Genomic DNA, 22,629 nt, shown 5'->3' on the forward strand with positions numbered 1-22,629 from the left:
CTTGGCTAGCCCCCCTAGATCTAAATGAGGCCTACCTCCACATTCCTATCAGGGAATCATCCAGGAAATATCACCGCTTCAGGGCAGGATCTCAATACATTCAGCTCTCTGCGCTTCCCTTTGACTTATCTACTGCTCCCAGAGTTTTCACAAAATGTCGGGCTCCGGCCATTGCCATTTGCAGACAAAGAAATATTCAGATTTACCCATACTTAGATGACTACCTTATACAGGCAGACAGCCGAAAGAAGCTGCTCAAGCACCTGGCCTTTGTAAAGACCCTACTAACCTCCTTAGGGTACACAATCAAACAGGTGCCCACCCAAAGGATAGTCTTCCTGGGAGCAAGTCTGGACACAGCTTCCCAGATCTCATACCTTACTCCAGAGAAACACATTTTCCTGACAGCCTACTTCTGTCAACTAGCCACCAGGCCCCAGCTAACTGCAAGGAAGATCCTGTAGGCTCTGGGGTTCATGGCATCTTACATACTACTCATTCAATATGCCAGACTGTATATGAGGAAACTTTAATGGTACCTAAAGAGCCTTTGGTGCCAACAGTCTCAAGACCTGGAAACTCTTCTACCTATAATTCGTTACCTCAGAAAAGATTTTCTTTGGTGGGCAACAGCATGCTTCCACAACGAGGGAATACCTTTCTCCCCACCCCCTGCTGCCCAGACCCTCATCATCGATGCATCAGACTACACTTGGGGTGTACACCTGGATGAAAAGTGCATTCAGGGCCAATGGAGCCCACAACAAATCTTTCTGCACATCATTCAAAAAGATGATGGCTGTGCAGCACGCCTTTATAGCTTTCAAGCCCCTTCTCTCTCTATGGGCTCTCTTGATCAAAACAGACCAACACCACTGTGATGTGGTACATTAACAAGCAGGGAGGGACTCACTCCTACCGTCTATGCATGCTGGCCATGACCCTTTGGCACACAGCCTCTGCCATGCAACTACACCTGTTAGCACAATTCCTACCAGGCTCTCTCAACTCTCTGGCAGACCATTTAAGCAGAAATCTTCTGGACCCACATGAGTGGCAACTCAACAGAAGTACCTTCACCCTAATAACTCAGAAATGGAGAACCCCGAAGGTCGACCGCTTTGCCTCCTACACCAACCATCAGCTCGGCAAATATTGCACCAGGGAGCATCACTGCATGGCTTGGAAAGTGGATGCCCTATCCTTCCCCTGGGTCAGTCTGTCAGTTTATGCCTTTCCTCCCCTACCTCTCATCCCCAGGGTACTGCTCAAAATAAGGGAGGAAAAAACAAGAACCATTCTCATAGCTCCAGACTGGCCCAGGCAGCACTGTCACCCCTTGCTGCACAGCCTGTCCTTGCTAACCCCATGGCATCTTCCTCAGATTCCAAACCTCCTGACCCAGAGGGAAGGGGAGTTCTTGCACCCCCAATTACAGACAATTTGGTAATTTGGCTTATTCCCTAACCCCGAACCAATTTGCCAACCTCAGTAAACAGGTTCTGGATGTTATTCATGAGACCAGACGTCCTAGCACCAGAAATTCTTATGCTGATAAATGGAAAAAGTTTTGCAACTGGATCCAGGGTAAGGGAGCCAATACAGCACAGCCCTCCCTCCCACTCATCCTGGATTTCTTAGCTTACCTACTTACACGGTGGCCTCTCTTTCTCCTCTATAGAAATTCATGCCTCTGCTATTTCTGCTCATTTTCCCATTGAGCAGTCCCTTTTCTCATACCCTTTGATCAAACAGTTCCTAAGAGGGGCTAGCAACTTGAGGCCACCCAGAAGGGCACCAACACCAGCTTGAGACCTTAACTTCGTATTGGAAAAGCTCATCCCTGCCCCCTTTCAAACCAGCTTCTTCTGCAGAGCTAAAATTTCTTTCCTGGAAGACAGCATTCCTTCTGGCCATCACTTCAGCCAGAAGATTCTCTGAGCTGCAAGCACTCATGGCTGTGAACCCTTCATCATTTTTCATGCAGACAGGGTATCCCTCAGAACTAACCCATCCTTCATGCCCAAGGTGATATCCAGTGTGGCTGTCACCCAATACATTCATTTGCCCACCTTTTTTCTTAATCCCCAGAACAAGGGGGAAAGGATTCTTCAACTCTCTAGATGTGCACAGACAGCTCAGATTCTATCTAGACAGGACTAAATCCTTCAGAAAGTCTGATCATTTGCTGGTTAGCTTTGCTACAGGGCAGAAGGCAAAGCCATCTCCAAACAAACCATTTCTAAATGGATAGCATACTCAATCCAATTCTGCAACAAACAGCATGGAAAGCCTCTCCCCGAGGGGGTCAGGACACACTCCACCAAAGCAGCCTCCACCTCTGTGGCTTTCCTCAGAGGAGTCCCCACCAGGGATGTCCTGGAGTCTGTAACCTGGACATCTGTTCACACTTTTACCAAGGATTACCACCTGCCTCTCTTCTCCAAATCCAGGGCAGGGTTTGCCTCTGCAGTCTTGGGCATCCTAGCCAGCCCCTAGTTTCATTGACTGCCTCCACTATTTTCCTCAGCTTTGGGAATCAACCCAAATGTGATGACTGCAACAGTGAAACACCAAGAACATAGTACAGTTGTGTGCACTTACCATAAATATAGATGTTTGAGTGTATTCACGTTGCAGTCCTGGTTCCCCCCCTCCATCCCCCTTTCTTCTCTTTCTCCTTTTATTACCATTTTAACTTGTTGTCCTCCTTTCCTTTCAAGGGACTTATTGGTATTTATTTTGCACTGGTGGGTTTCCTTCCACCAGACCCTGGCTTCCTACTTGGGGGGGCTCCTGACAGGTTAGGGCAAGAAAAACTGATGTAATGGTGTCGAATGCCTTACTTTATACTACTGATGACCTGACATCAGTCCTCAAGTAACAGCAACCGATGCAGAAATACTAAGTCTCTGATGTTTGGGCCGGCCAAGGGCTACCCTTGCAGGGATAACCCAAATGTGATGACTGTAACAGTGAATACACTCAAACATCCACATTTATGGTAAGTGTACACAACTGTACTTTCTCTGCCTTGCATTTTGGACTATCCACAACACCAACAGTATTCACAAAGTGTCTAGCTCCAATTATAGTTCATTACAGGCTACAGGGTATCCACATTTCCCATAGTTAGACGACTTGCTTATCTTTGCAGAGTCTTTTTTTAAAGTGTCAGGAATCTCTCTCAGGTGAGAGATTTCTTACAAATTTAGGGATTTCAAAAGAACATTCAGAAGTCTTTGACATATGATGTTCATCATGTTTCACTGTTGCAGTCATTACTCTTGGGTTATCCTGCTGGCAGGCTACCCGCAGTCGGCCAGAATTCCAAAGTCTAGGTCCGGCGTCGGTTGCTGTCGCCTCTTCCCTGACGTCAGTGCACCAGGGGTATAAAAGATGCAGCCGACGCCATTTTCTTCAGTCTTTCTTGCCGCGCTGTGCCCAAAGCAAAAGCAGTTCGCAAGTGCCGGTCGGCCGACTCCTGAGATTTTCAAATCTGAATTTCAGAACCAAAGTCTTCATTAAAGCCATTGGGGAAACTTTTTTTCTTGCTCCAGACCAATGTCAGAAAAAGTTAATTGTATTTCTTGTGGGAAGCAAATACCTCATAAGGATTTTCACTCTTACTGTATCCCTTGCCTAGGCCCTGATCACAACGTTGCTAGCTGTCGGTGTTGTGCTAGATTCAACCTACGCACTATCAAGCGTCGGTTCAATTTTGCATTTCATTACTTTGGCCGAAGATTTAATTATATAATGCTGGCGGAATGGCTGACAACCGGAATTTACAAAAAATGCAAGGACAAGGATAGGCATCCGAGGTCCAAAACCGACGATGAAGCCTCTTTTGGGCCAATCGCCGTTTTGTCAGTTCTCAGTGAGGTGCTTTCACAGCCCCTGGCGCCTGTTACCTCAGAGCCACAGGCCGCTACCGACTCCCACGTGGAGCCGACTGGGCCTCTGGAAACTCAAGGTATTGGACACTCGGAAATCAATCCCTCAGATGGGTCCGGAGCTGCTGAGCAGACATCAGTTTCTGAGGGTGTCTTCAGACCTACACAACTATATATTAAGCCATCCTCAGCTTCAAAGGCAAAGACTAAAGCAGCTCTAAAGACAAAGAAACAAGTACAGCAAAAAAACAGATGCTCAAAATGGCCAAAGACCTAATTACTTTGATCAGGGGCTCCCACCCCCCTCCTGATAAGAGGCCTAGGCAAGAGATAGAGTATGATTCTTCTGATCAGGTATCTATTTCCTCTGATTCCTCTTCTGAACAGGATTACTCCATGCTTCCCTATGAGGATTCTGATGCTGAAGAATCCATTCCTTCAGCCTCTCCTCCTGAGGACTATTCTTTTGGGGAAACACTGCATACTATGAGGGAGCATTTCCACTGGGAGAGCCAAGAATATTCTGAGGCTAAGAAAAGGCTCAGAGACTTCCTGCTTCTTCCTCAGCACAGACTCCTTGCCATTCCACCTGTTCTAGACATTGTAGATGATGTATTTTCAGAGTCCGGACTGTCCCCTGACTCTTTACCCCCTGCAGACCTAAGAGGCATACCTGCATGTCCCAATCAGACAATCTTGCAGAAGATACCTCAGATTCATAGCTGGATCAATGCATTACCAATTCTCTGCACTGCCCTTTGGCTTATCTACTGCACCCAGGGTCTTCACAAAGTACCTGGCACCAGTAATTGCATTTTGCAGACAAAAAGGAATTCAAATTTATCTGTACCTGGACGACTGCCTGATTCAAGCAGAGAGCAAGGACATTCTTCTAAAGCATCTGGCGTTCGTAAAAAAGTTAAGTTGCCTGGGGTACACAGTAAACGAAATAAAATCAAAACTAGTGCCCTCACAACAGATAATATTCCTGGGTGCCAGCTTGAATACAACGGCCCAGATGGCTTATCTCATTCCAGACAAGCAAGGACAACTGACTCAGTACTTTCAATTGATGGCAACAAAGATTCAACTCCCTGCAAGAAAAATTCTGCAGGCCTTGGGCTACATGGCATCTTGCATACTACTAATTCCATATGCCAGACTGCATATGAGGAAACTACAATGGTACCTAAAGAGTGTATGGTCTCAACACTGTCAAAGTTTGGAAACAGTTATACCACTAATTCCTTGCCTTCAACAGGAGTTTCGATGGTGGGCTCAAGCTTGTCACCTCAACAAGGGACAGCCTTTTACTCAACCCACAGCCAGGCAAACACTAACAACAGATGCATCGGATTACACCTGGGGAGCACACATGGCAGGAAAATGTATTCAGGGCGAGTGGCCCACAGAGCAAAGGCATCTTCACATCAATCAAAAAGAGATGCTAGCTGTACAAAATGCACTTATAGCTTTCAAGGACCTGCTGCATCCAGGACAACTGCTACTAAAGACAGACAACACCACAGTTATGTGGTACATAAACAAGCAAGGGGGCACGCATTCCTACCCCCTCTGCAGACAAGCCATGACCTTGTGGAACACAGCTCTGGGCTACCAAGTTCATCTGCAAGCACAATTCCTACCAGGAAAGAAAAACACACTGGCAGACTACCTAAGCAAGAAACATCATGGATCCCCACGAATGGGAATTAAATCCACTAGTATTCAGAATGATAATGCAAAAATGGTGGAGCCCAGACATAGATCTGTTTGCATCCCCAATGAACTGCCAGCTACAGAAATTCTGCACAAGGAGTTACCATCCACAAGCATAAAAAGTGGATGCCCTCTCATTCAGCTGCAAAACCTACAAGTATACGCTTTCCCTCCTTTACCTCTCCTTCCAAAGGTACTCATAAAAGCCAGGCAAGAAGAGCCAAAGATGATCCTAATTGCACCAGACTGGCCACGCCAGCACTGGTACCCAATCTTAAGGAACTTAGCACAAGAACCGCCCTGGATTTTGCCTCAAATCCCACATTTGCTGACACAGCACAACAATCAGATACTTCACAGCCAGCTAAAGATCTTAAACCTAGCTGCATGGAAAATTCCAATTCAATCAAGCGATGCCTCTCTCCAAAGCTGATATGGATGTCATTCTGGAGGCCAGAAGGCCTAGCACCAGGAAAGCCTATTCGGATAAATGGAAGAGATTCTGTGCCTGGAACCAGGCTCACAGCCTTGACTCTGTTGTCCCAAACATTCCTCAGATACTTCAATATTTAACTGAGATGCTGGACAAGGGCCTTTCCTTCTCATCAATCAAGATCCACGCCTCAGCCATTTCTGCTCATTACAACACGGATCCACCAATTTTTTCTAATCCTTTGCTCAAACAGTACCTCAGAGGGGCTAAAAACATAAGACCGCCCCGTAGAGCACTACCCCAACTTGGGACCTCAACTTTGTTTTGGAAAAATTAACTTTACCTCCTTTTGAGCCAGCTAACACAGCAGAATTAAAATACATCTCTTGGAAAACTGCTCTGCTACTGGCAATAACATCAGCACGAAGAGTTTCAGAATTACAGACACTAATGGCAGTGGAACCTTTCCTCATTTTCCACCAGGACAGGGTGTCTTTAAGAACTAACCCTACGTTTATGCCAAAGGTGGTATCAAGTATGGCTCTAAACCAAACTATTCATTTGCCAACTTTCTATCCAAAACCACAGAACAAGGGGGAGAAACTACTACATTCTTTGGATATTCACAGGCAGTTACGCTATTACTTGGACAAAACCAAAGCTTTCAGAAAATCTGAACAATTATTGGTAGCATATGCTGCAGGAGCACAGGGCAAAGCCATTTCAAAACAGACTATTTCAAAATGGATAGGACATTGCATACGTTTCTGCTGTTCTCACCATGGGAAACCTTTACCTAGCAGCATTAGATCTCACTCCACCAGGGCAACAGCCACTTCAACTGCCTACCTCAGACGAGTACCTACCAAGGATATTTTGGAAGCAGCAACATGGAGTTCTGTGCATACCTTCACCAAGCATTACCATTTGCCTTTATACTCCAAATCCAGAGCTGGCTTCACTACTGCTGTGCTGCAGGGCCTTATAGCCACCCCTAATGCCTTATAGAACCAGCCTCCCTACCTCAGCTTTGGGATTCCACCCAAGTGTAATGACTGCAGCAGTGTAACACGATGAACATAGTACGGTTTTGTATCTACCATAAATGTAGATGTTCGAGTGTAAACACTGCTGCAGTCCAGGTTAACCTCCCTCCTTCCCCTCTTACTTGCTGGTACGTACCTATGCCTTCTACCCTTTACTACCTATGGGGATTATTTGCTGGTAATTGAAAGTTGTTGTTTGCTTTTCTTATGTATATTTTATTATCATTTTGAATTGCCTACCTATTTGGGGGCACCTGACATCTGGGGCAAGAAAAATTGAAGAAAATGGCGTCGGATGCATCTTATATACCCCTGTCACACTGACGTCAGGGAGGAGGCAACAGCAACCGATGCCGGACCAAGACTTTGGAACTCTGGCCAACTGGGGAACCGTCTGACGGCAGGATAACCCAAGTGTAATGACTGCAGCAGTGTTTACATTTATGGTAGGTACAAAACTGTACTTTTGTTAATCTAGCTGCTGTTATACCCCCTGCAGAGAAACCAGGAGATGTATTTCTTTTCTGGATTTCTAGTACTGGAATCTGTACTGTGCTCACTAAATTGCAAAGCCCATGCAACTTAATTTTTTTTTAAGGCTTAATTACATAAGCACTACAATAATTACAGTTAGTGTAATGCAAGCCATAAAACCAGGGAAATCTACAGCAAAGATGAACTAAATTGCAGCGAGTCAATTTTCAGTGAGGCAGAACCAGAATAAAAAAAATTCTTAACAGCAGCAAACACAATATAGTAAATTAGCATTGCAGAAAAACAGTGGCAATTAGCAGCACTGTTAGTCTGTAAATGTTAAATGTTGCTATCTGTAGATATTAGTGTCAGAGTAACTTGTGTAGAACTGAAATAATTACAATTTAGGTGAAACAGATTTCAAGTATGTGCCAGATCAGTAGTTTGACTTGACCAGCTAACCCAAAAAGCCAGGAGTGTCTGTAACACACAAAAATCTGGTCCAGAAAACAGCTTGATCTTAAAATTTAAAGTCTGAAAGAGTTTTAAAAAATCTCTGCCACAGAATAGCCATTTCAAAAATGAACTTTTTGCAGAGGACTGAAGTCCAAAAGTTCATGTAACCCGAGTAAATATCCTCAAAAACTCACAATACAAACCAGCTTGACCACAAAGCTGCATATGACGACGTAGCCTCAAATATAGCCATGTGAAAAAAAATTTACTGCCCACACTACCTCTGTCACAAATCAAGCAGTTTACTGACAGCAGACATTCAAATAAAACAGTTCTTGAATGGAAGTCCTGTTTGTCAAACACTGAAAGACATCCTCTACTTTCTTGCACCTAAAATGTTGTCCTAAATGTTCACTGGCTGTAAATGTCTGCAAATAGGTCCCTACTAGACAGCAAAGCCCCCATCTTCCAAATGCTGACAGACACTCAGAACTGTCTTGGCAGTTATTCAGTGAAAGACTGAGAATTGTTGCAGTGTCTCACAATTTGGCTTTGATGACCCTCCACTGGATCAGTAATCAAGGAGCCTCAATCCTCACCACTGGCAACAGTGGGGGACATTCACTGAGAGGAACACAAGTACACACACAGTATTTCCAGATGCAGCTCTCTGCATCAAGTGCAATTTCCCTTAAGAGCACACATAGAACACAGTCAGTCCGGCGCTGGTTTATCCCTGTTTCTCCAGATCCACAATAAGACTCCCCACTGGCACAGCTATAGAGTTGATATCCCAGCTGAGTGACCAAGCTAAAACCTCTAGCACCTTCTCTGTCCAACCAGTGCTTCATGTCCCTACCCAAGTAGCTGTCACACACGCATACACCTGGGAGAGGCTGGCTTAGGTTTACTAGCTATGCCCCCTTCTGCCCAGTCTATAAGGTTGTTATCACTGCCACCAGTTACTTTTTATCATCTACTTTAGGCCACTTAACAAAGGGTGTTCAATGTTACTGTGTAATATTAATACTAATACAAAGATAGTTTGATCAAGAGCAAGGCTATTAGGAGTGGCCCACATAGTGTCACCAAATAAATATGCAAGTATTGTCAAAACTTAAATATCTCTACACAGATTATCCACAGTGAAGGGTTTAAATATATTTAATAATTAATAAAAAAAAATATTAAATATATATTCACAGTGACATCAGAGTTCAAAACTACAGGAAATATTTAAAATAACAGTGTAGTACAGGCTCACACAAATAAAGAAAAACATCTAAAGTAAGCTTTACTATATTCCTGACTGTATCTAAGAGAATTATACTGTCCCCTAGAAACTTACTTCATTAGAGCAAGGCAGATGTTGTGGTGAATGGTTCTTGTCAGGTCCAAGACTGAATACAGAATGTTCTGTTTCACTGAGACTTTTCATATTAATATCTAAAATATTACTGCTGGGATAGCTTGCAGAATGAGACAAATTCTGGTCATCTAACTTCTAGTTCCCAGGCCAAAACCCCCATTGCTAGAAGCTGGCAGCATTTAGCATCTACCTGTAAAAATATACAGACAAGGTTATTTCCGATACCTTTTGCAGATGCTGGAAGTCATAAAACAATTGTATTCCTTCATGCTTCTAAAGTAGCAATTAGTTCACTCTGAGGACAATACAGAAATCTTCCTAGCACAGACTGTGTGTCTCTAGCTGCATCGAAAACTTGAGAGGTAGCCTTTTTATTGCGTCCTATAAAGTAATTTAATTTCAGATATTTTTCTAAAGTTTACTAGACTGAGGTTAACCTCCTGTGTCCCAGTTTCCACTGATAGAATACATACATTTAAACAGTTACAATAGTGCACATAATTTTCTGTTCTCTTGCATAGGGCACACTTATGGATACATTTTAAACACAGCAGTTTTACAAATACCTTTTCAGCACAAACATCTGTAAAGAGAAGTTTCATATACACATGACATGCATTTCTAATACATTTGTAACACAAGCATCTTGTATAAATCATTTTGATATTCAGTGATGTATAATTATTTACAAAATTCCAGCTAGCTGTGCTGGCAGTATCTCCTCGTCACATTGGCAATCACCCATCGCCATCTTGAGACCCTTATGGCAAATGCTGCACAGAGGCCCAACCTGTAATTCTCCAAATGCCCAATTTTTGAGTCCCAGAGTGCATCTATCACATCAGAATGGTATCTGAGGTATTTTACATTTGCAGGTGTTACTTGCAAAATTTGCTTCTTAAAGTTCTTGTATTTTCCATTATGTCATAGGATAGTTGGCCACATTTAGTTGCCTAGTGTCCCTATAGTCAAGTAATGTAGCCAAGCTGTGGGACTCTCTTCTATCTGATATCCATTTGAAACCTAATACTGACACTTTATTTGGCCAGTATGTGGCACTGACAAGCCATATAAGGCTTTCTGACCTCTTCATCACTAGTTCTTTTTTGATACTGCTCAATATTGTTCAACAATTTCACTATATTTCTTCAACAACCTTTTTGCTACATTATCCTGTAAGCTGTTGCTCCACTTCATTCATACCCTGTCATGACATTGTAACCTTTTCTTGCTCTCACTTTTTTCCTTTTCATCTTCCTTCCACACCACTTTGTCTTTATCTTTCTTTTTCTGCAGTCAGTTTTACCTTTTTTTGTATCGCAACTTTGAGCATAGTATTGCTGTTACTAAAAATAAGAGACTTATTGAAGAATTGCCACTCAAATTTATCCCACTTAACTTGCCTACTTTTTCCTAATTTTACTGCAAAACTGCAGTGTACACTATATTTTTTGTAATTATTAATCAGACTTAGCCTAACTTATAGTATTTATTGTAAATAATTGTATTCTTATGTAACAACGTCATTATTTTTTATATTTGTAACTCTGCTTCCTAATTGTTTAATGCAGATATTTTCTACCTGACTGCTGATAAAGGGCTCTTAGCTCAGAAGGATTTGTCATGGTCAACTAGTATGAATAAGTAAATAAAATAAAATAGATAAATTTTATTGATGGTCTTTTTCATTTTAATCATTTCCAGTCATTCTCTTCAAATAATCCACGATAAGTAAAATTATATTTTTTATAGGTATAGTAGGTTTTCTTGCATTGCTGCTAGCTTTTCAAATGCATAACTGTTAGCTGTTTTTGTCATTTTCTCTGTATTCCCGAAGCTGTTACGACCTTTTATTAAATGTTGCTGTGTTTGCTGAGTTACAGGATTGTTTGTATTCAGATGTGGGGCAGTGTATGACCCACATTTTTGGGAAGAGAGAGTACATAATACAGGGGAGTAGATAACAATGAAAGCATCTATTAGTTGACTAGCTGTGCTGGAGGCAGCAGGCTTCCAATCAGGTAACCAAGTTAAACTCTAGTTTTGGTCGTCCTTCTTTAATACATATTTCCAGACAAAAGTGGTAGAGAATTAGTTCTTGGTGAGCAGATTTCCATGCAGCTGAAAGTGTTAGTCATCATTTAAAAGAGGATACACTTTGAGATGTAGAATGTTTCCACGTTTTGGTCTGTTCTTGCATTCTAGAAACTTTGGAGCACTAGTGTAAGCAGCATACCTTTTTGTGATTGTCTAAATAGTTTTGTTTTTCTTACCAGGTTGTCACTGCCATGGGTCGTACTTGGCATCCAGAACATTTTGTCTGCACTCATTGTCTGGAAGAAATTGGGTCACGGAATTTCTTTGAGAGAGATGGGCAGCCATACTGTGAAAAGGATTACCACAATCTTTTTTCTCCCCGCTGCTACTACTGTAATGGGCCCATCCTTGATGTAAGTTTTGCATACTGGTGTAACAGTAAAATATATCTCTTTCACCAGCACTAACCAAAAAAAAAAAGTGACAGTACCTTAAATTACATGCATGCTGCTGGTCAATACATCTCGAAGTTTCAGTTGTTGTGTGCTCTTTTTCTTTGCATTTCTCTGTCATGTAAGTTACTTTAAATTGAAACAATTCTTCTGATGTGCTCACTTTATTTATTGGTGAGAGTTGTGTTGCTGTGTAGCATCTCTTAATATGAGATGTTTCTCCTGGCACATCATTACATGTGCATCTTCCATCAAAGCAGTCTTCATTGTTGTTGAACATTCTTTGCATTAGTTGTAGGTACCTGGTGTCTCTGACCCAAAAGTCCTATGTTGCTTTATGTGCACAAGTTCTGCACAGGTCCAGGAATGGGAAGCAATGATTCTTTTCACTTCCAACATAGATTAGCTTTATTTATAGCAAGAGTCTTATTTGTCATATGTGGTGGTTTTTGTATAAAGTTTTGGTTATTCAAGAGAATAAATCAGATTATACCTACTGGGTTTTGCAAGGTTTTCTTTAGCAAGTATATGTCACAGAGTGCCTAGATGACCTGGGATGTTAACATCGCATTACTCCTAGTTGTTCAGACAGTAGGGACCATGACTCCCTGACCCAAAAATGTTTACAACAAAAATGAGGCCAGAAGCAAAGTATGCTACACAGTAAACAGTTGTGAGACCATCACTTCTGTAAGTAAAACCTCCCAAATACACCGTTTGTAAACAACTGTAGATTGAGAATAATATGTTTAGGGGATGCAGGGTTGCCAGATTTCCGACTGGCCAGGTAGGGACAAAGACTAAAAAAAAAAAAAAGAAAAAAAAAGGTCTTTCACTGTAAGTGAAGACTAACCAAAAAAAAAAAAATGGTCTTCCACATCTTTATTTTTATAAATAAATACAGAGCTACTTCAGTTTAATGCGAAACATCGCAGTTCCGCATTACACAGAAGTAGCTCTGTTTTGTGATTTTTTGATTGGCCCGTATACTGGTATACGGGCCAATCAAAAATCACTAAACACTGAGCTACTTCTGTTTAATGCGTAACATTGCATTTCCGCATTAAGCAGAAGTAGCTCTGTTTTGCGATGTTTTGATTGGCCCGTATACTGGCACATGGGCCAATCAAAAATCGCTAACCACGGAGCTTCTTGTTTTTAATGTGGAACTTCCGCATTAAACACAAGAAGCTCCATGTTTAGCGATTTTTGATTGACCCGTATGCCGGTATACGGGCCAATCAAAAAAACGAAAAAGCGGAGGCTGCCCGGGATTTAAACCGGCAGTGCGGGACTCGGGATCAGGCTGCTGATCTCGGGACAGTCCCGCCCAAATAGGGACATCTGGCAACCCTGAGGGGATGTGACAAAGGAGGGCTCTTCATATCACAGTTGCTTGTAAAGTGGAGTGTTCAAGTACACACATTACAAAAATGTGTACTCACGCTGTCATGTGTAAGCTCTTCTGATGGTATAAGTGTACTATGAACTTGTATATATGGAGTGTATGTATAGTGGATCCCTTTTCAAACACAGACATCTTCCAAGCATTTGAAAAGAGAGAAAAATCCAACTGTGACTGGTCATTTGGAGCCTTGAGGTCTTGATGGGTATACTGTACACATATTCAGTATTTGCACATCTTGCTAAAAATACACAAATGTTTCAAATTAGAAAGAAGGAAACAAGAAGGGAAGCGTATAGCACACAAAGCTACTCATTGTTGAGAACTTCCACACACACAATTCAGTTGCTGTTAAGTTTGTCTGAAGTTATGTAGTGCTTTTGTGTTTGTTGAATGACACCAGCAAGCAAGAGGAAAGCATGTGCCAAGTGAAAGGTAGAACTTGAATAAAATGACAGAGAGTAAGATAAGTGAAGTAGCATGTAAACTTTAAAAATAATGTAGTTAGACTCCTTCCAAAAACACTTTAGATATATCTTCTTATATTGTAACAAGTGGTTGTTGCTGTTTTGATTTATGTATTGTATTAAGTTTTTCCAGTATCCTAGAATATCTGTAGAAAATTAAGCTGTATTTACTTAAGCAAATGTCAGCTGTTTTTGATTTAAAAGACAAATGAACAACATAGCAGCATTGAGACAGTTTTTTCAGGTGCTTAATAGCAAAGATGTTGTGATTATGCTCAGTAACAGATTATTTTTTTTAATTCTGAATGTGTTCTTATGACACTTTAAAGCACAGGGATTTATCACTCTACAACATGGAGTTGATTGTTTTTATTCACTCAATTTATAATTTAGACTTTTTACTCTGACATTGAACCACTGAGTTCACCAAGCACCTTGTTCTTACCATAATGGATTCAGGTAGAAATAGACTTGTATATTTAGCCTTAACTCACTGAATATTGATTTGAGCAGATTTCCACATTCTTTTTAATTTATTGATTTTCCACTTATCAGATCTCATCCCTGAACAGTGAAAAACCCTTCTAGAAGACCTGCATATTTCATAATTCAAGATTTTCAGCACAGCAGTGTGTAGATGGTATGGTCACCTTCTTTCAGTGAGCTGTGTCCCAAACTAATTTGTCTGAGGTGTGAAGCCTTTGCCAGTTTACTTACTGGTGTTAATGGCCAATGTCATGGTGGCTTAATATGCAGCTGTCATACATGGACTTTCTCAGCTCAAAAGCAAATGCTGCCTCAGACACTAACTTTAAAGAACTACATTGGTGGGTCAGTGCATTTTAAATCTACCTTCAACCACCACACCCAGTCCAAACTTGACTCCAAGTGTCAAAATGTGCTTGGGGTGCTTATTTAGAATATCTTGAAGGTCTTGGTCCACTTTTCATTTCAAGATGCATCTTGGGAACTATCTCATAGCAGGTATTCCCACCACAGATAATTCTTGTCTAAAAGTTACATTTCAGGAATTTAGATGGAGTGGTTGTTTTTCTTTCATACTCCCTCCAAGTACTTTCATTCAAAGACATTTTGCTGATGACAGTTTAACTGCTAAGATACCAGTGGAGAGTCACTGCACCATCTTCATTCTTCATTGTATTCAGAACCTTTGTTAACTTTCAGGCCTATGTTGAAGATGTTCCTCTTGAGGAAATTTGCTTTTGCAGCTCCCAAAGAAATCTGTAATACTGAACTGAGACCTCATTTTTGTGTGATATTCTTCTTTGGAGGAGAGTAAACCTTGTAGCAGTCTGCTCATCTGGAAAGATGTCAGATCTTGTAGCGTCAATCTGATGGAAGCTTTGCAAAGTCTTTGCTTATAAGAAGGTGATTCTTCTTTTCACTATTTTATGTTATATTGCCTAGAACTGAAAGATTCAGCTTCCATCTTTTGTCAGTTGCAAGATGCATGTACAATGTTCGTGTGTAGCAATCGGTTCACAGTACCTTTAAATGAACCACAGTTCATCCCAGCTAGTGTCTCAGCTTATGCATGTTCCAGCCATTGTACCAGCCAGTTCACTAAATGGGTTCAAAAAGAACCCTTGGGATAACAAGAAATGGCAGGCCTCCTATGCCCAATGCAGTGGACTTGAGTCACACAGCCTCAATGAACATTTAAAATATTTTGATTATCTCGTTCAGTGAATTGACAATGTTGAACATTGGTTTGCTTTAAAAGCATTGCAGACACACAAACCTATACTGTTTTCTCTTTAAGCTCACTGCTGAAGTCATTGTATTTCCATTATCAAAACTTAAAAGATTCAGGGATAGAGAGACCAGGCTTTTGAAAAGGTGAAAACCGTAGTGGATAAGCAGACTGGTAACGGGTTATTTTCTAGGTACACTGAATTTTATTCCAACTGTGAAGTTGAGCAGAGGAAGTGGTCATTTAGGTCCCTGTTTTCAAAGGCAGAGTTTGCATCTGTTACATTCTCTACAGGAACTTTTGTTCTGGTGCTTTCTATTTAACAGCTGTATGGTCAGAGTTCACACCTTTACAAGGCACTACAAATTTCCAGGGCCAGCAGATATCTAGTGAAATGTAGTAGAGCTGTCACCTGCTTTTGGGTGCATATCTTGGTGTTATACCCAGCCATTTTCTCCAGTGGCAAAGACACTGACATGTCATAGATCGTCTATGACATTCTCATCATAACAGTAGATGATTACCGTACCACTGTCTTCACCTTGTATTACCTCCCTCTGTTCACTGTAGTTGCTGTCCATTCCTAGTTGTACTTAGTCTTGGTGCTGTGTAAGAATACTGCAGCTTTTGTGTTACATTTACTCAGCCATGTTTAGTCTTTAGGCATGATGACTGTAGTAGGTAAACCTGTTACATGGAGAATGTCTTAATGACAGGATACATCAGTGTGATTACTGTATGTTGGTTACACTGTTTACTTTAACTAGTGCCCGTAAAGTGAATAGTCTAGCTGTATAGTTTAGTAGTGTGTGACTTTGACCATCACAACAGTGTGTTGCTTTATATCTGAGAGACAGAGAGACACACATTTGTTGTATGTACCCTTGAAGACTTAAAGGTTGGTGGTGACTGATAAGATATAATATGGCTGTTAAGAAAATTGGACCTACCCTGTGGGAAACTGTAAGTTGTTTCTGATATCCTTTGGCAGTGTATGGGAGCAATCATTAGATTATGACTTCTGACTCTGTTAGTCTTGGCTTTGGAGTTCAAATTGGTCTTCCATATATTATTCAACAGCAAGTCCTATTTCTCTAGGGGCCAGGATCTGGTCATGGAGTGGTACAACCTAGATAGTTACTGTAAAGACAGTTATACCTTAATCCTCTATTCTGGCCTATTTTGTCCTAGTTCCTGCACCCCCACACATCCTGAGCCCCCAGTTGCTCTTTATCAGCCTATACCTGATTTGACCCTTTAACTGGGTGGGCCTCTGATTACTTCAATATTTGACCTTATAGTGCTGTTCAGCAAGGCCGATGGAGTAAGGGATCCTAAGGGAGGATAAAGGGTTATGGCACTGGAAGATGTCATGTACATGGAGCCAGTCAGAATCCATAGTTTCGGGAGTGGCATGTGCCTTAATGTCAGGACATCCTATCGCTTCCCAAGTAGACTGCTTGCAAGACTCCTGGACTCTTCCAGAGGTCACACAGATAGGAAATTCTTCTCTGAACCCTAACACTGGGATAAAAAAGCTTGCTGCTGCCTCTTCATCCTATTTACTACCATCCCAGCCAACCCTACCAGTGATCCAAGCAGGTTACTGAACTCGGGTTGCAGACTGCACAGACTTTTGCCCTTCATCTATGACATCAGTCTAGTACTTTAGTCCTCTAGTAATACAGTGAGTAACTTCATATAGCTGTAATACCCTCCTCAAGCAGATGCTATGGATTAACAGCCATTAGTTTTGAAGGGAAAATTCCAGCAGCCTCAGTCATTTATGGCAAGAGAGTTTGTACAGTGGAGTTTGACAAAAGCAGTAGAAAGGAAAGTCAGTCTTCAGGAGGATCATTAAAGGAGAACCGCACCCACAGACTCAAAAAACATGTTTATTTCATCATGGTTTGGTGTTTCCTACATTTTAACACCATTCTGGGACTATTTACAGGTTTTTAAATTTTATACATAATTACTGAGTCTGACCACATGGGGTCTGGCATCTTCATGTAATTCTGATTGTTTAGTCTGCCTCTAGGTATCCCACACTGCAGTGCTTGTCTGTAAAAAAAAATTACATCACACAGGCCTCTTTCTTCCTAAAGCTGCTGTCACTGTATTGATTTTACATGCATACACCGCTGTCTTTCATTCAGTTTTAAGTAACATTTCATGCCGGTCAATGACTACTTAAAACACAAACGGTGCAAATGCCACAGAACAGACTTTCAAAGTGCTTTTTACTGCTTCTGATTTTTAGAATGGCTAAATTGCATTTTTTTGTGAAGCCTGAATTGTACTACTTTGACTCATCTCCTATCCCCTTCACACCTAACTCCCCCAGCTGTCAAAGTGCTAAGTGTAATTTGACCTGTTACCTTCTATGATTGACAGCTCACAGCAGGAGACTTGACTCGTGTACGGTTTTCTTGTTCTAGCCTTTACTTTCTGTATGGGTAGGGGAAGGACCAGGGAGTTGTGACATCACAGCATGGGTGGGTTTTTAGGACGATCGTGGTGATGTCAGTTTGGGGAGGGAATTGGCCAGAAAACTACCTGTATTCAGTGGCCTTGATGACATCAATGAATTGGAGACTGCAGCAAGCTTTTCCAAGGCAGGATACAAGGTTTTTGAAAGTGAAACCACCATAGTACAGTAAGGTACTGTTCAAGTGGAGAGAAACAGTCAATTTAAAATATTTTAAATGCTCTATTGTTGTTTATTCATAGCAGGGGCAGTAAATAGGGAGAAAAGGGACAGAGAAGTTGAGCATTTAATAGTAGCACCTGTTGTTGTCCTTTAAGGAAATAAACCATAATTAATAGTCATATGCATTAAAAGGACCCCTGAGTTTGAATGGTTTCTCTTGCAATGGAAAGCTGGCCAGGGATGGAATGAGGAGATATTTACCTGCTCACCTTTCCCAGGGAAAAGAGGAGTCATTAGGGAGACCCTGCTGATGAAACAAAGTGGATACTGAAGATGCCACAGATGTATCCTATCTTAGAAGGGAGGTGGGGTTTATGTGAGATTTATATCACTTGTACAAATGAGTAAGTCCCTTACAGAAAGCAATGGATCTTTCTTCCAGGGCATTTAACTTTATAGATAAGTACCAGGCAGTCAGTTTACAGACCATTACAAGTCTATCCAATAAGCGCTATTCAGATGTTCCCTTCAGCCCAAACAAGAGTAGCACAAGATAGCTTGGGAGAAGAATTTAAGGCTGCATCCTATTATCTGAGTTTACCTGGAAACTGGCAAGGGTGCTACGCTGCTTAGCATGTAGTAAAAGATTTTATGGATGCATTTTGATTTCAATATATCATGCTAACATGTTTATCTGTTGATGAGGATTTAGTTCATGTAACTGGTTATTTGAGCAATCGTTTGTTTTGTGAAGTAACAGGAGATCAGTGAGGGTCAGATATGTTATGTTTTGAAAGGCCACACACTGATAACTACAGGGGCAGTCTGTAAGAGACTGAGTATAGAGGGGAAAGGCTGTCTGTCTGTCCAGATGACTGATGGTCTTGAGACCATCGGTCATTTTATTTAGGAATGTCTAGGTCTCTCACACTGAGTGATATGTGTATACAGATGTATGCCATAAGGGTCATTGTATTCAGTAATGTGTCTGATGTGTTCTTTTAAACAACCACCATTTTGGTACCTACTGTACAACATATGGAATTATCTTCAAATTGGTTATCAGTAGTGCTGCGTGGGGAATAGTGTTAAAGCCCTAGGTGCCCATATTCTGTGTGTACTGTGTGGACTTTTTTAAAAAATGTTAACAAGGTTTAAAAGGTAGGACCTGACTTTGACAAAGGTGAGTGATGAGGATCCAGGGTTGAGAGTTTCTATTTCCGGATTAATGAGAGCATAGATAATACTTTCCATAGCTTTACATATGCAGTTATTGGGACTAATGGGACTGTGTAATTACCAGTGTCTGTGGTTGGGCCACCACTGTATAACAGCATTCCAGTTGCTGCTGTTGAAGTTGATATTTTGGGAATGTCCATAGTAGAGACTTTGTTGAGGCTATTGTATCCTGCATGAACTGTTTGTATCTATCTAAGGAAAGGAAGCTGTTTTTTATGAACTTTTTGGAGCCCAGTAAAATGAGTTATACTCTCTGCTCTAAGGAATGGGCATCAGTTTTTATAACAACCAAATACTGATGAATTATTTTCTGTTTCTGTAAGATCCTATCAAGATGTTCTCTTCCATTTGTTTTAAAGAACCTTTTACTTTATTGAAGGACTGTGAGTAGGAACACATTCTTCTATGGTTTTAATCCATTTTCTTATGTTTCTCCTGAATAAAAAATCTGCTACCTTGCTGATATTACAGTCTGCTATCCAAACAATTCACACTGTCACACACAACAAGGTACAGTTGTTTGTCCTTTCCCCCAAACTTTAACCGCTTGGCTGCCATCACAGTTTGTGCTCGTCCTGCAGTCCTTTATTTTCCCAGTTAAAGCTGTGGTATAGGTCTTCCTGCCTTTTACTGTTTCGACAGGAGCTTAATCTTTTTTTCCAAGAAACATACATGCAGTTATGCTTCTCCCTTCCTGGTTGGGCATTACCTGTAAGTTCAAACATTTCTGCCATCTACAGCACTCCTGGAGAAGTTGAGATATAGCCAGATCAATGTGAAAGATCATGAATATTGTCAGGGTATAAATTATCCATTTCTTGACCCCATTTTTTTGTTCATACTATGCCGCGGTGGTGCGGCGGTAGCGTTGTTACCTCACAGCAAGAGGTTCTCCCGTTTGATTCTCGGCGTGACTTGGGAGTACCTTCTGTGTGGAGTCTGCATGTCCTCCCCGCAGTTGGGTAGCGTTCGAAAGACATGCGTGCGTAAATGGGCGTGCCTTTGTTGAAGGTTGGGCGTCGAGCTGGCACCTCTGCGTTATGTAAAAATCTACTGCCAATCATTAGCAGACCAGAGTTCCGCTGTGGCGACCCCTTACCGGGAAAAAGCCGAAAGACAAACAGCAACTGCTGTTTAAGATTATTACATTATTTCAACAATATTTTATCTAACATACCATTCTTTAAAGTCATTATCTCAAATCTTGACTTTACAGTTTTAGTAACTGGTTCTTCCTATTCCTCCATCCTGTTTCCTTCCCATATCCACAATCCAGAGCAGGGTTTTTTATTGAAAAAACACAGAATCACAAACATAGTACACATTGATTTGACCAAGCAAGTTTAGACAGTACTATGTTTCTTTTCAAATTAGTTACAATACCATAAGGCTTCCAAAGGTTGTTAAAAACAAACCATGCACTGCTGTCTAGAGTTTCCAGATTTACAACTGCATCCACTTTATCTTTAGAACTGCCTCCCAGGATACTTTCCAAAATAAGCAGTATCTAAATCTAAGTTACCAGTAGGCTGTAGTATCTCATTTCACAAATAGATTTTCCATCCTATGACTTTCTAAAATGAAATAGTGTAAAAAGCTTGTTCCATCAAAGTACATTTTCATAATTACACTCTCTTCACCCTTCACCTTGTATCATATTCTAGCTGTAACGGAGTTCTTAATGAGTTGCCCTGCAGAAAATATATAATATACTATCCTGTAAAATTCCTTTCGGCTGTCATTTTTTCGGCTGTCTGAATGCACCAGTCATACTTTTACATCCTTGTTCCGTGTAAAAATCACCTACAACTTTCTCATACCAAACCTTCCTATTAGATCTGCTGTCCTCAAAATGTAATTTCAATTTAAATTATTTCTTAGAAAGGTCTTTATAACCCCCTCCATCTCTCTTTCTCCCATATGTCTCAGTTTTGATTTAAAATTTCCCTCACCCTCCTTCACTCACATAATTATTCAAAGTCCCATATAGCTACCACTGTTTTAATGGTGGTAAGCTGAGTGCTCCATTTGACAATGGCATATAGGCACAATATATTTTTCCAACACTCCCAACAGGTAAACCCCCACAAAATATGCTGCTACTCTTAAAGTAAAAGTTTTCATTATATACACCTTCCATTTTAATGTCATAAAGCACCTTTTCCATATAATTCACGTTTTCCTATAATACCCAATATTCTATGACATTCAGAAACACTGCCACTAACCAAAACCCACAGTAGCCAGTGTATTTTTTTTTTTTAATTTTATACATGCTAAATGTCTTTCTTTACCAAAGCCATTCCTTTCTTGATTATTTGATTAGGAGAAGCTTTGTCGTCTGGTTTTGGACTTCGGTTGTTTATCTCTCTGTTTTTCTTTGCATTTTTTGTGAACTCTGGTAGTTGGATGGCTATCCGACGACATTTCTGGATAATTAAACCAGCGTCCAAAATAGTTTAAAGCAAAATCATATCGACTCTTAATAGTGCGTTGGTTAAATCTAGCACAAAACCGACAACCAGAAACGTTGTGATCAGGGCCTAGGCAAGGAATACAGTAAGAATGAAAGTCCCTATGAGTTATTTGCTTTCCACAAGAAATACAATTATTAACTTTTTCTGACATCGGTCTGGAGCAAGAAAAAAGTTTCCCCAATGGGGTACCTAGCTTTATTGAAGACTTTGGGTCTGAAACTCGAACACGAAAATCTCAGGAGTTGGCCGACCGGCACTTGCGAACTGCTTTTGCTTTGGGCACCGCGCGGCAAGAAAGACTGAAGAAAATGGCATCGGCTGCTTATTTTATACCCCTGACGACCTGACGTCAGAGAAGGGGCGACAGCAACTGACGCAGGACCCAAGACTTTGGAATTCAGGCCGACTGAGGGCAACCTGCCAGCAGGATTACCCAAATGTAATGACTGCAACAGTGAATACAGTCGAACATCTACATTTATGGTAAGTGTACACAACTGTACTTTTTCCCAGTCTATGTTAACTGAGTATCAACCCTATAACCTCCCTGACCCATTTTAACAAGCAGATAGATTTCTTCTTTCATACTCCCACTGACACCCTCAAAGTACAATATGCAGATCTGTCTCGTTTAGAATAATGTTAGCTAAAAGCTTATAATCCATCCCCAACAAAGGAACTGGACTACAGTTAACAGAAACCTATAGTCACCCGTCCTTGAAAACTTCTTTCTCCCTTCATATAACTTCTCCCTATCCCTTGTATACTTAATGACAATTCTTTAAAATGCCT

General features: G+C 41.1%; 1 protein-coding gene across 3 annotated transcripts in view; it reads left to right on the top strand.

Moving 5' to 3' along the window:
* The window catches only part of PXN (paxillin), a 1,651,517-nt gene that overhangs the window by 1,450,219 nt on the left and 178,669 nt on the right, over nucleotides 1–22,629 (top strand). For all 3 annotated transcript variants that reach the window (XM_044068586.1, XM_044068585.1, XM_044068584.1), the window contains exon 8: nucleotides 11,670–11,843. In XM_044068586.1, coding sequence (XP_043924521.1) covers nucleotides 11,670–11,843 — 174 coding nt within the window. The remainder of the gene's footprint in view (nucleotides 1–11,669; nucleotides 11,844–22,629) is intronic.

The sequence above is a fragment of the Protopterus annectens genome, chromosome 4.part0, assembly GCF_019279795.1.
Source record: "Protopterus annectens isolate FY-2018-M chromosome 4.part0, PAN1.0, whole genome shotgun sequence".
Taxonomy (NCBI): domain Eukaryota; kingdom Metazoa; phylum Chordata; order Ceratodontiformes; family Protopteridae; genus Protopterus; species Protopterus annectens.